A 13,764-nucleotide genomic window follows, 5' to 3' on the forward strand; every position below is an offset into this window, starting at 1 on the left:
AAATGAGCCCTATATGCCACCATCCATTGGATTCTTTTACTGGATTAAAGATAAATTACTGTTGATTTAATAAAGTTCTTCTACTAGGAAAATGATTGACAACGTTTGGCACCCAATTAAAATAGAAAAGCAGTATAATTTGAACATTAGGCTCAGTTTGAAAGGAGTGTAAATACAAATATGTATAATATAAATACATACGGGATTAGTGGATTGCAATCCATCTCAAAAATCTGAATTACAGCCCCCTCCTAATCCACTATTAGCCACTCCCCCCTCCCCCCCTAAACTGCATCCTGCCGTGAATTCGGCATCAATCCATGAACAGGATTCGGTCCACTACCCCTAGAAATCGTAGCTCCACCCTAGGGGTGGACTGAACTATAAAAACCCTTATAAAATAATACAAAATATAAGGTTTTTCACTCTACATATTTGTATTTATACTCCTTCCAAATAATAGGATTGAATATGCGTCTCTTTTATTTTACAGAGAACACAAAAATAAATTTAACCAACCAATCCTGGCATATTCTGATACATGTGTAATACGAATAACAAGAAAAAATTCAACAAATCACATTATCTTTGGTTCCGTAAGGATATGGAAAGTAGTGGATTTAATACCCCTTCCTCGGTCACTTCAATAGATATAGATAGTTCAAGCTTCTTCCACTTCCACTCTACAATCAAAATACAACCTAATATAGATAGTTCAGAATGAATCAGATATTGGACTTGAATTGAGTTCAGATAATATTGTTGTAATTAGGGGTTCAATTCGGGCAGTTGAAGATTAACCCAGGCCTGTTACTGAGAATTAACCAAGCCTATAGTGGTCAGTTTCTAGATGAAACAAACAAAATTTTGCATGAAACCTCTGCGGTTCGCTCGAATCTAGTTTCTGCAACACTGGGTTTCTGGCCAAGTTTGGTTAACTTTTCCACCCAATTACTAATCACAAAGACAGTAAATTGAAAAGGGTTTCGAGAAGACAGACTGATAGAGTCTGATAGAGAGAGAGAGAGAGAGATGAGGGTTCCATTACTAATTTTGAAAGTATATGCAAGCTCTCTGAAAATTACTGGAAGGTCAAAAAAAAAAAAATCTAGTGGAGCCTATGAGGCAATGGAGGGAAAAATATTAAATCTGATCAATCAACTATAGAATAGGAAAAAAATTGAATGATGGAATAAAAAGAACAATGGCAGCAGAGCTCTAACAGCATAAGAGAGAAATGAAACAAAAAGAAAAATAATGAAGGGAAGCCAGGTTTGTGGAAAGGTAGGTATAGAAATTAAAAGCACGTTAGTCACTCCACAAAGTAAAGTCCATGTGGCAATCCATGTCATCCCAATCGGGTCCTTTCTGCATAGGTGGTGGCGTAAGAAGCAACCCTTCCGCCATGCTGTGAATCAGACCTGGCATATTGAACAGCTCCTCCTCATCCAAGAACATGGTGGAATCTTCTGCAACCTTCTCTTCGCTCTCAACCTTGGTCCCCTGATGAGAAGATGAGGAGGAGGTGCAAGAAGCTGTCGCAGGCCTAAAAGCCTCAGCAGCCTCAAGAGCCGCTGCCTGTATATCAACGGCCAGCGATGATTTGGCACGAGGCAGAAGGCAGGAAGAATCAGGAAAGTTGAGCGGTGTAGACTTCCCCCTAAGAGCCAACGCTGCGACATCATAAGCCCTAGCTGCCATTTCCGGGGTAGGGAAGGTGCCCAGCCAAATCCGCGACTTCTTGTTTGGCTCACGTACTTTGCACACCCACTTGCCGCCGTTCCTCTCCCTGACTCCTCTATAGATCGGGTGGCGCGTCTCTCGGAACTTCTTCCTACCGGCTTTCCGCTTGTGCGATGCGGCCGGCGACACGTTCGCCTCCGACGGAGAGCTCGCGTTGGATGGCGCATTCGAACCCTGTAGCTCACTGGAGGAAGAAGAAGCAGAAGACTCCTCTTCAAAGTAGTTCATGTAGAAAAGAAAATGAAGAAATATAAGAGAGAGAGAGAGAGAGAGAGAGACAATTGGAGAAAAAGAATCGGGGTACAGGTACATATAAATGGGAGAGAGGTCCGCGATTTAGACAAGGAGAAAAGCAAAAGAGACGACGGAGAATTGGCGCACGTGGAAATCTAGACACCTGAACCGGAAGGAAGGAAGGAAGATGTGTGAACGTAGTCGAGATTGACAGAGTGTAGCCCCACGGCATGACGATTATTGACGACACGTTTAAGTGCGAAATAACGGCGCGACCCGTGTGGGCTCGTTCTGGCATGGTCTGTATGAAATTACTATAGCAGTTTTATACCCTTTATGATGGCAAAAACCAAAAACACCCCACCCCACCCACACAGTTATAAACTACTTTGAGGGGTATTTGTGTAGTTTATCAAAGGGAATGTAAAAGTGATTAAAATTATAAGTAGAAAGTTTATGGGGGCATTTCACATAAAGTGATAAAATAAATTTTATTAAATAACCAAAGTACTCCTCTCAACAATTTTAAATGGCTAGTTTATGTGGATATTTTAATTGGTCAATTCAATTATTTCTAACCTCTACAAATACCCTAATCTTTACCCATTTTCAATCAAATACAATCTCCCATTCCCATATTCTCCTATTATGCTCTATACTACTCTACGATCTACTCTTAATTTTATTTATTTTTATTTCAAAAAGAAAGAAGGCTTGATCGAGTGTCTTCAATTGAGAGTTTTAAGATTTGTATTCAACTTCAAATACTGAATTAGCATACCAGACTCCAAGTCGTGTCAGTTGGATTTTTTAATATTTATTAAAAATTTAAAATGGCCGGTTCTTCTCAGACCCCCTTTCAAACCCAATCTAATGCTGGTCAGTAATTTTAGGGTACCAATAAAGAAAATCAGTGATCTTTGGAATTATTTTTACAATTGACACTGGTTATTTGAAAAGACATTAAGCATAATGTTAGATGTCTTATATAGGAAACTTTGATATTTTTCCTTGGTGGAAAATACAAGAAAATAATTATCTTATGTTTGCTGCTATGCCACATGATTTATTAACCATTTCAATGTCTATTGTAGCATTGGAATCTTACTTTAGTGCAAGAAATGAAGTGATAGATGAAACATTGGACATTGTGCATTTGTCTAAAAGATTGGTTTGACTTAAAAGATAAACTACAAGATGAAAGAGGACATGACATGTCATCTAATGTATCACCATTTAGTCATATTGGGGCTTGAAGAAAATTTTTTAGATTATTATAAATTCTAAATTTTTCATCATTTTTTTTTGTATTTTGTAAGTTATTTGTAAATTTTTTCAACTCCATTCTAATTTTTTATTTTCTATTTTTTCATATCATTTTTTCAATTTCATTATAACTTTTTTTTTCAATTCCATTTAATCAGTTCATATTTTTATTGTACTAGCAAAAGGGCACGTGCTATGCACGTGTATCTAATGTGAAAATATATATAGTTGTAAAAATTATTTAATATGAAAAATAATTTTAAAATAAAATCAAGAAAAATCTCATTATGAAAAATTAGATTTTTTTTCATAGCCCTAATGCACAAAGATTATTACAATTTTGAAACATAATTTGTTACTAAATTATTCTAAATGAATAACTAATTTATTGAGACAAGACTAACATAGGCTATCCCAAACCAGATCTGACCCATTGGCAACCCTAAATATTGAGCTAATAATAATTTATTAGTAAACTATTTTTAAATAAATAAATAATTTAGTAAATTAAATAAATAAAATTTATAGATAATAATTTATTTAATTTAATAAAATAAATAAATAAATAAAAATTTGTTGGGACAGGACTAGTATAAGCTAGCCCATTGACAATCCTAAATATTGTGAGGAAGAGAGAGAGGGGAAAAGAATTAGGTGAGAGAGAAGAAAAAGTTGAATTTCATTGTTTTTTTATACGGTGGCATGAAAGGGAGAAAAGTATCATGATTACATTTGTGTTATATGATGACATATGGCATTACTATAAATAATTAGAAATTTAATGGCATGTATAGATACTTAGTGGAAACAAATTTTAGAAATTTATAAGGGTAAATTTGAAAAATAAATTAAAGTTACATTGTGGACGAAAATAGAGGAAGTAAAACACTCTTTTTATTATAGGCTGGCCCGGCCCGACCTGGCTCGGGCTCATGCTGGGCCCCACCCCCAATAATTGAACATAATATTCAATTATTCAGTTACAGTTAGGGGCGTCAATGTAGGGTTTGGATTGGATCCGTCAGAATTAAAGTCAATTTGAACGGATTAGATGCACCAATAAGGTATATTAAATTGGACCCAGTCCAGACTTAATTGTCTAATGTAATTATTAGATTAGATTGGACCTGTCCCATTTGTAATGGATTGAGTTGGACCAATATCCAGTCCACTAACATAATATAAGAGCACATGTGTCAACGAGTCGGACAAAATCTATGTTAAAAATAATTTGAACAGTTTGGATAGTCTGGATATTGACTTGGACTAGTCCAGAATCGTTCATAGTATTCATTGGATTAGATCTGATCCATCTATAATAGATTCATATTGGGCCGGATTGGATTTGACCTATATCTGACATATTGACAGCCCTACTACAGCATGTCTTTCACTGCAAGAAGATACTCTCCTATGGAATCGAAGCATATTTATAATGCTAAATTTACAACCAAATCTATGTACAAGTCTCTTCAATCTGAGATACTCTCATTGCTTCCATAAAGTGTAGAAGATGATTTGGAAAACAAGAAAACCCTTTTAGTTTCAATTGTTCATGTGAAAATCTTGTTGGAAAGGAATTCAATTAACAAAGAGTAATGGTGCCAAGGAAAATCAACCTACCTTATGTCTTTTGTAAAGAAGAACAAGGCACCAGCAAATACAAATATATTTTCTTTCTATAACCTTTTGCAAGAGCAATTTGCTTGCAAGTAGACTTGTTTATGGGTTGGGCTTCGGGTCTGATTTACATTATATCGGGTTTGGACTTCAAGTTGAGCCCCACTCAAAATTTGATAAAAGCCAAGCCCGAACCAGACCTATAAACAGGTCTAATTACAAGCATAAATAGATATTTAATCTAATAATAACCAATAAACCATTTCGAATGGTTATTTTGTTGAGATATTATTTTTCGAGGTCTCCAACCAAATCCAGTAAAATTTATATCCCAATTAATCATCTCATTTTATATACCCAAAAGACCACAATCACACTTACACAATTTTTTCAACAAGATTTACATCTATCAAATGATATATTCCTCATCTACGCTGATGGCTCCTTCTTGACCATAAAGTAACAGAGTAGGCAAAAGATGTAGAACATTGGACTATGATATATTGAGGCACTAAAGCAGACAATATCTCTTGGACAAGAGAAGGTGTACATATTTTTAGATGCAAAAGCTTTAATCATGAAGATTCAGAAGTGCACTATGCCTAAATCATGGTACATACAACTTCATATGATGAATTATCTCTACAAGATATAGAAGTCATTTTCTGATGTAGAACTCAGAATATCGTAGCTCATTTGCCTATTAAAATCAGCGTGATATAATATATGAACGCTCTATACTTGTAAATATTGATCAAATAAATGAAAGAAATTTTGGTTTTTCATGTTAGATCATGGTTTTTAAAATCGACCTGGTGACTGAATTGGTCAGGGGTCTGGTTACCGGGTCGAATGGTTTGACTGTTCGAATCGAACATTCAGTCCTTTCTGATAATAAAATAAAAAAATTAAAAATTTTTCAAAAAAAATGGTCAAAACCGTTCGAACAGTTAACTGCCTGGTTCAGCAGTTTGCTGACCAAAATCAACAGTTTTGGGGGGAAATCTGGTTTTTGGGGAAAATGGAACCAATCACCTAACTAGTTCCTGGTTTTTCCGGTCCGACCGTTCGGTCTAGTCTGTTTTTGAAAACCATGTTAGACAGTTTTGTATGCCCTTAGCTTCAATCAGAATGATGTACTTTATGAGTTTATTGTAAATGAATAAAGATACATATTTGATTCATGTTTCCTTGGTATGTTTCTGTGTAATACCCTTAAACTAGACACTTAATGAGACTCGTGTTAGTTTAGAATGTTCACAGCCAGTGGGTCGGTCTGGGGAGACCTAGGCTGACACTGTGGTGCCACCAAGTCGGTTGGGGTGGCCTGTCTCAGCTGCCAGGGTGAGACCCTAGGCACATACAGTGTAGGATTAATTGAATCTTTGAATTGGACCAGATTTCCAGTATTGCCCTGGACCTTGGAGATTGATGGGCAAAACTGGAAAGTTACACCCGACCCCTAGACTCGATTATGATACTGCACTAGGTGTCGGATTGGGCTATCTTTGATGTACCAATTAGTGAGATCCTTAGCGGGGGTCAAAACCTAGGTATGTTGGGACAGTCCGAGAATTCATCTGAGTGGGTGATCATAGTGACAGGATCAGCCCCTTTGTCGGACAAAGGTAATGATCGGGGATGCACTCTCACTGATGGAAACCAAGACTGCCGGCAACCGATTTCAACCGTTGAGAATTGTTTTGCAAATGTATTTTATATAGGCTATAAAAGTATATATATATTATGGTTTCCAAAATGTTTGCAAGAAGGTTTTAATTCCCGGGATCCATATAAGTGGAGAGTGCAACACTGTTCCTTGCAGCCGAGGGAGAGGTCATCTCTTGTCGGGCAGTGTATGATCATTATGGGCTGAGAGGTTAAGTGTAAGACCATTGAGGATAATACCTGATGGGCAAATCTTGCATCTGCCCACATTCCCTGGGTGTTACAAGGTGGCTTGGCCCAGGGACATCTTAGGGTAAGTATTGGGCCCGTAGAGCCCATTTGATGGGTTTCAAGGGGTGCACTGTCTTTAATAGTGTATTCGGCCAGGCCTTGTAACAAAGGCTGGGCCGAACCCATGTGGCTGATGTGTAGATCAATGCTTGGGTCCCACGCCATACAAGGAAGCCCAACTAGGCAGCAGTTAAGAGGGTTAAGTGAGCACATAAGCTTAATGGGCCTAAAGCCCATTTCGAACTGGGCTGTTTATTTAGTTAATAAAGGGGCGAAACCTGAAGTGGATCAGCTAATAGGATTGGGCTTAGACCCTATCCACTTAGAGAGTCCAAGATCTAAATAAGATTTAGATCTGGAAACCTCCTAATCAGATTAGGAGATGGCTGATCTGATCTCCAGATAAGATAAGGATTATCCCTTATCACTTAAAGGGACTTCTAACCCAAATGTGATTTGGATTACCAACTCCTGATCTGATTAGGAGTTGATCCCTTTAAGATTATAAAAGAAGAAGGGGGCGGCAGCCTTTAGATATATACTACACACAGATCATCAGGTTTTCTTTAGTGCTGAAATCAAGAAGAGAGAATTCTGCTCCCTGCAAATACTCTCTTGCCGCCTCCCTGTTCTTGCCGCCCTGTTTGCCAGTTCGATCTCCACTTGTGGGAGAAGTCAAGATTGGATCTTGACATCAGTCCTTTGAGAAAGGATTGAAAGGAAGCTGTGCTCACATACCATCTTGCTGATTCTTGCGAAGGACAGAGTTCTTGGAAAAGAACACTGCTGATTCTGCTCCACCTACACTGCGCCATCTTCAGTGGGAGCAGTCTTTGGATCATTCCTTGGGCGTGAACACCTTCGTTGGGAGATATTACTTTTTCGTATCAGGTATAATCCTTCCCACTCCCTTTTTGATTCAGATCTGGTTCAGTTTATGGTTCAGAATTGATCCTTGAAAATATGATTTTCTCAATAGGGAATACGATTCCCAGTTGAAGGGAGAGAAAAATTTTTGAAATTCGCTCATTATTCCGCAATCTTTTGGGCGTCCATAGGATGGATCTCTCATCCCTTCAAACCATGTGTTAGATTATAAAATCTATTCAGAAACCTCACCTGACAGCCTAAGCTTTTTAGCTTGAATGGTTCCTTGAGATCAGTGGCAAAGCCAGGACTTTTCTTTTGGGGGGCCAAGTTGAACAAAAAAATGAGATAGGGAGTAGATGAGGTAGGATTAGGAGAGAAATGGAGTATAAAGGTTTGGATCTATTACAGATTTTTTTAAGTTGTGTTTTATTGCAGTAGAAAAATCCTTGATCTAAAAGTTAGTCGATGAAAAAGTCAGTTGATCGGTTTAAAATTTGAATGGACCGTTGAGGGATTTTTTTTACGTTACCATGGAAAGTCAATTGATTAGATGGTTTACATTGATTTTTTATGTAAGTTTTACATTGGAAATAAGCACTTGAAAAAGTGGATTAGGTATAAAATTTTACACTGGAAACAAATGCATGTAAATGTGAACCGACGGTGGAGTTTTATGTAGAATCACAAATAAAGATTTTTTTTTAATTTTAGGAATTCAAGGAATATTACAAAGTGATCCTTAACATTTTAGGTGGTGCTTGGGATTGATGTTGTTTCTAGAGAGGGGATTTCTAGAAAATAGTGTTGTACAAGTATGTTGTTTTCTCAAAAAAACGTTATATCAAGTTTTCTATTTGGTACCATTGTCGTGAGCCTCGATGCTCTTCACAAAGCTCTCCTTAGACCAACCTCACAGTATGTCTTAGCTGTACATCGGAAACATTTCCTGTACTTATATTTATTATACATGGGGAGATGTTCCCAATTCACAGTGGGATGTGGCTGTGAAGTCAATGTGAGGAGTAGATCCCAATTCCATTGATGTTGTTGCCACATAGGCATTTTTCAATGCCACATTAATCAGCACACTGTTGCTAGTAATAGTAAAAATGGGAAAACAACAAAAGAGTGCTTTATTATACAAAAAATGGATTTCAGATGTGACACTGATGTGGCACCATTTTCTGAGAAAAGGGCATCAACCCCAAACACCTACTTAGTGGGACATTGAAGTTGGGGGGGGGGGGGGCAAGGACACACTTAATTACATTCCTAACCTTGCCTCCACCTATATAAATAATGGCTTTAACAAGTTTTGGAGGCCCTTGGCCCCCCACCAATATACTTGACTCCACCCTTACTTGAGATGGTATTAGAGCTTGATTAAATAAATGTTTATACTTGATTTGTATTCAAAACCAAGAAAAAGTGGTTTATAAAACGTTTTCAGGGTATTTGTTGATAGGTAGATGCCACTAGGTTCCATTAAGCATCACATAAATAGAACAGTAAATAAACACCTTTGTGTTGGGGGAAATGTTAAATTAAGCTTTCCCCAATGGTTGATGATGTGGGCAGATTTGGCCCTCCAGTGAATTTGCGACACGTGGCACCTCGTGACAATTAGGCAAACACCCAGGCAACAACTTACCAAGTTGGTGTCCCCCCCGGGCATCGGTCTGGCTGGCCTGGCGCGACCTGCACGCGGCCTGGCGCGGCCTATGCGGCTTGCGCGCGACCTGGCGCGACCTTGCACGGCCTGGCGCGGCTTGCGCGCGGCCTATGCGACTTGGCCGGATCAGCCTGCCATAGGCGCCGACCTGACAACCCGGCCCCGGACACAGGCGCCGACCTGACAACCTGGCCCGGACACAAGCGCCAACCTGGCAACCTGGCCCGGACACAGGCACCGACCTAGCAACCTGGCCCGGACACAGGTCCCCGCCGGGAAGATACCCCCAGGTCCTCTGATTCAGTTCTCGTAGGTCCCTCAGCTCCCGCTGCCTACAAAGGAGAGAAAATCACCTCACGCGGAGGGTAGTCGGGTTGCGTTGCACCAAGGAGCTCCACCATCCTCTGAGTTGCAGGCTGCCTAGGAGCAAGTCAAGTGACGAGTCCACCAAGCAGTTCTCCACCAGGGAGCTTGCCACCAGGCAGTTCGTCACCAAGTAGCTCTCCACCAGGGAGCTCGCCACCAGGCAGCTCGCCACCAGGCAGTTCGCCACCCGGCAGTTCGTCACCAAGCTCTCCACCAGGGAGCTCACCACCAGGCAGTTCGCCATCAGGCAGCTCGCCACCAGGCAGTTCGCCATCAGGCAGTTCGCCACCAGGCAGCTCGCCACCAGGCAGTTCGCCATCAGGCAGCTCGCCACCAGGCAGTTCGCTATCAGGCAACTCGCCACCAGGTAGTTCACCATCAGGCAGTTCGCCATTAGGCAGTTCGCCATCAAGCAGTTTGCCATCAAGCAGTTCGCCACCTAGCAATTCGCCACCAGGCAGTTCGCCACCAGGCAGTTCGCCCCCAGGCAGTTCGCCACCAGGGAGTTCGCCCCCAAGCAGTTCGCCACCAGGGAGCACCACCGGGCAGTTCGCCACCAAGCAGCTCACCACCAGGCAGTTCGTCACCAAGTTGCTCTCCACCAGGGAGCTCGCCACCGGGCAGTTCGCCACCAAGCAGTTCGTCACCAAGCAGTTCTCCCCCAGGGAGTTCGCCACCAAGTAGCTCATCACCAAGGCACGTCACCACCGGGTCAAACAACGAGGTACTTGGCCAAAATATTTATACATCACAAAAAATGGTATGTGACCAAAAACGGTAACATCAATTGGCATCGTCTGTGGGAACACGCTACGAAAAGCTAAGTTCTCATCCTACAAAAGCTAAGTTCTCATCTTACCAAATCTAAATCCTCACTTTTTTGAAACTATCACTTTATAGTTTACATTTTTTATGAACTCAAAAACTATGTAGGGAGCTAACAGACTAAGTAGCTCTACCAACCTTACTTTCAATTCAGATAATGCCTCATCAGTCCTCTCCGCAAGGTCCCCCCTACAAAGATGAGCTCTTTGTGGCTTTCGCGGGAGTTGACGGCCAACAGACTACATAGGCGCCCTTACCGGTCGAGCCTTCCAAGGCTCCCGTGTGAGCTGGCGACCTAAATTTAGTAGTGTTGCCCCGAAGGTCGAGCTCCTAGTAGCTTATTGTAGGAGTGGGTGACCGACATTACGAAGCTGATGCAACACAATCATAGCACGACACCTCACAGGCAAAGCCTACGGGCCACAATACTGCTTAAGACCCGGTCGCCTCTCTGGCACGGGCAAAAGTCAAAAAAGAGTAGACTACGAGTCACTCCCAAAAGCCTACGGGCCACATTACTGCTTAAGACCCAGTCGCCTCTCCGGCACGGGAAAGTCAAAAAAGAGTAGACTACGAGTCACTCCCAAAGCCTACGGGCCACATTACTGCTTAAGACCCGGTCGCCTCTCCGGCATGGGCAAAAGTCAAAAAAGAGTAGACTACGAGTCACTCTTAAAAGCCTACGGGCCACATTACTACTTAAGACCCGGTCGCCTCTCCGGCACGGGAAAGTCAAAAAGAGTAGACTACGAGTCACTCCCAAAGCCTACGGGCCACATTACTACTTAAGACCCGGTCGCCTCTCCGGCACGGGAAAGTCAAAATAGAGTAGACTACGAGTCACTCCCAAAGCCTACGGGGCACATTACTGCTTAAGGCCCGGTCGCCTCTCCGGCACGAGCAAAAGTCAAAGAAGAGTAGACTACGAGTCACTCCCAAAGCCTGCGGGCCACACTATTGCTAAATATCCAGTCGCTTCCTCAACAGGAACAAAATCAGCAAAAGTGAACTATAAGTTGCCCCAGAGCCTAAGAACTACACTACTGAACTGGCGGAGACCCCCTCGTCTTACTGGCAGCTCGCCATATACAGGCAGCTCCCAAAGCCTAAGGAATTGGATCAAAACTTACTAGCTCGTCGACTTACGGGCCAAAAGAAATGTACTCCCTTCGCTGAGTTACTCTCAGCTTGGGAGTGGGGGGCAATTGATGAGGGCAGATTTGGCCCTCCAGTTAAATTGTGACACGTGGCACCTCATGACAACTAGGCAAACACCCAGGCAACAACTTACCAAGTTGGTGTCCCCCCTGGGCACCGGTTTGGCTGGCCTGGCGCGACCTGCACGCGGCTTACGGGCGACCTGCACGTAGCCTGTGCGGCCTGCGCGTGATCTTGCGTGGCCTGCGCGCGGCCAGTGCGACCTGGCCGGATCAGCCTGCCATAGGTGCCGACCTGACAACCTAGCCCCGGACACAGGCGCCGACCTGACAACCTGGCCCGGACATAGGCACCGACCTGATAACCTGGCCCGGACACAGGCGCCGACCTGGCAACCTGGCCCGGACACAGGCGCCGACCTGGCAACCTGGCCCGGACACCGACCCGCCGACTGACACAGGCGCCGACCTGACAACCTCGAGGAGTTCATCACCATACCCCGGTTCTTACGGGATATGACGTCTTACCGTTTGAAGGCTTTTCACTCACCTAACCCGCGAGGGCACCACTATATAAGGACTCCGACCCCCAAAGCCAAGGGGGAAAAAAAGGAGGGTAACCCCCGCTCTCTAGCTCTCTCATTTCTCTCCAAGCCCTCTGTAATCAGAATGCTAACTTAGGCATCGGAGAGTCCCCGTCGGGAAGATACCCCCGGGTCCTCTGATTCAGTTCTCGTAGGTTCCTCAGCTCCCGCCGCCTACAAAGGAGAGAAAATCACCTCACGCGGAGGGTAGTCGGGTTGCGCTGCACCAAGGAGCTCCACCATCCTCTGAGTTGCAGGCCGCCTCGGAGCAAGTCAAGTGACGAGTCCACCAGGCAATTCTCCACCAGGGAGCTCGCCACCAGGCAGCTCTACACCAGGCAGTTCGCCACCCGGCAGTTCGTCACCAAGTAGCTCTCCACCAGGGAGCTTGCCACCAGGCAGCTCACCACCAGGCAGTTCGCCACCCGGCAGTTCGTCACCAAGTAGCTCTCCACCAGGGAGCTCGCCACCAGGCAGTTCGCCATCAGGCAGTTCACCACCAGGCAGTTGGCCATCAGGCAGCTCGCCACCAGGCAGTTCGCCATCAGGCAGCTCGCCACCATGCAGTTCGCCATTAGGCAGTTCGCCATCAGGTAGTTCGCCCCCAGGCAGTTCGCCCACCAGGGAGTTTGCCCCCAGGCAGTTCGCCACCAGGGAGCACCACCAAGCAGTTTGCCACCAGGCAGCTCGCCACCAGGTAGTTCGCCACCCGGCAGTTTGTCACCAAGTTGCTCTCCACCAGGGAGCTCGCCACCGGGAGCTTCACCACCAAGCAGTTCGTGACTAAGCAGTTCTCCCCCAGGGAGTTCGCCACCAAGTAGCTCATCACCAAGGCACGTCCCCACCGGGTCAAACAACGAGGTACTTAGCCAAAAAATTTATACATGAAAAACAATCATGCCCAATCTTACCCAATTTCATTTTATTAATGACATATAATATTTTGATCATTTTTAGTCTAACTTATTTATACTATTTAATATCCTATTATAATCCAAATTTGATTCAGATCCACTAGATATTTGATGAATATGATCTGATTCGAATTCAAATATAAATGAACCAAATTTGAATATGCTTATTCATTATTCAATCCAATCCATTTGCATCCCTATATTTTCATTTGCATTAGTGCAAATGAATAGGAGTGCAAATGGATTGAGTATAAATCCTGGTTTACTTTTGCTTCAGATTTGGCTTTCTTTTGTTTGTTTGTAACAAGTAAAATATATAGGAACTGAAATTATGCGATCCCCACTGTATATGAAGAATGGAGTTCTGAGGATATTTATTTGTTTTTTATGAGAGAGAATTAAGGTAGGTGGAAAGTGGTTCAAATTTTGCATTAGTTTTACATGCAAAATTTGCATTGAAATGAGTACAAAGGAGAAAAAGTGCAAATTTTGCATCAGGTAAGAATGCAAATTATAATTACAAGCAAACCATTGCAAAACTAAACGAGGTGTAA

General features: G+C 42.8%; 1 protein-coding gene across 1 annotated transcript; it reads right to left on the reverse strand.

Annotated features, from left to right (window-relative positions):
• Nucleotides 1-1,039: 1,039 nt before the first annotated feature.
• On the reverse strand, nt 1,040-2,022 carry LOC104586936 (dehydration-responsive element-binding protein 1D). The gene has a single exon (XM_010244340.3). It carries the CDS (start codon nt 1,969-1,971, stop codon nt 1,309-1,311), a length of 663 nt encoding a protein of 220 aa, XP_010242642.1. The 5' UTR covers nt 1,972-2,022; the 3' UTR covers nt 1,040-1,308.
• Between the last annotated feature and the right edge of the window lie 11,742 nt (nt 2,023-13,764).

This window comes from Nelumbo nucifera, chromosome 2 (assembly GCF_055504915.1).
Source record: "Nelumbo nucifera cultivar China Antique chromosome 2, China Antique-T2T, whole genome shotgun sequence".
Taxonomy (NCBI): domain Eukaryota; kingdom Viridiplantae; phylum Streptophyta; class Magnoliopsida; order Proteales; family Nelumbonaceae; genus Nelumbo; species Nelumbo nucifera.

What these genes read in the sequence shown, in the direction of transcription:
- LOC104586936 (XM_010244340.3), bottom strand. Translation starts at nt 1,971, where the DNA reads ATGAACTACTTTGAAGAGGAGTCTTCTGCTTCTTCTTCCTCCAGTGAG.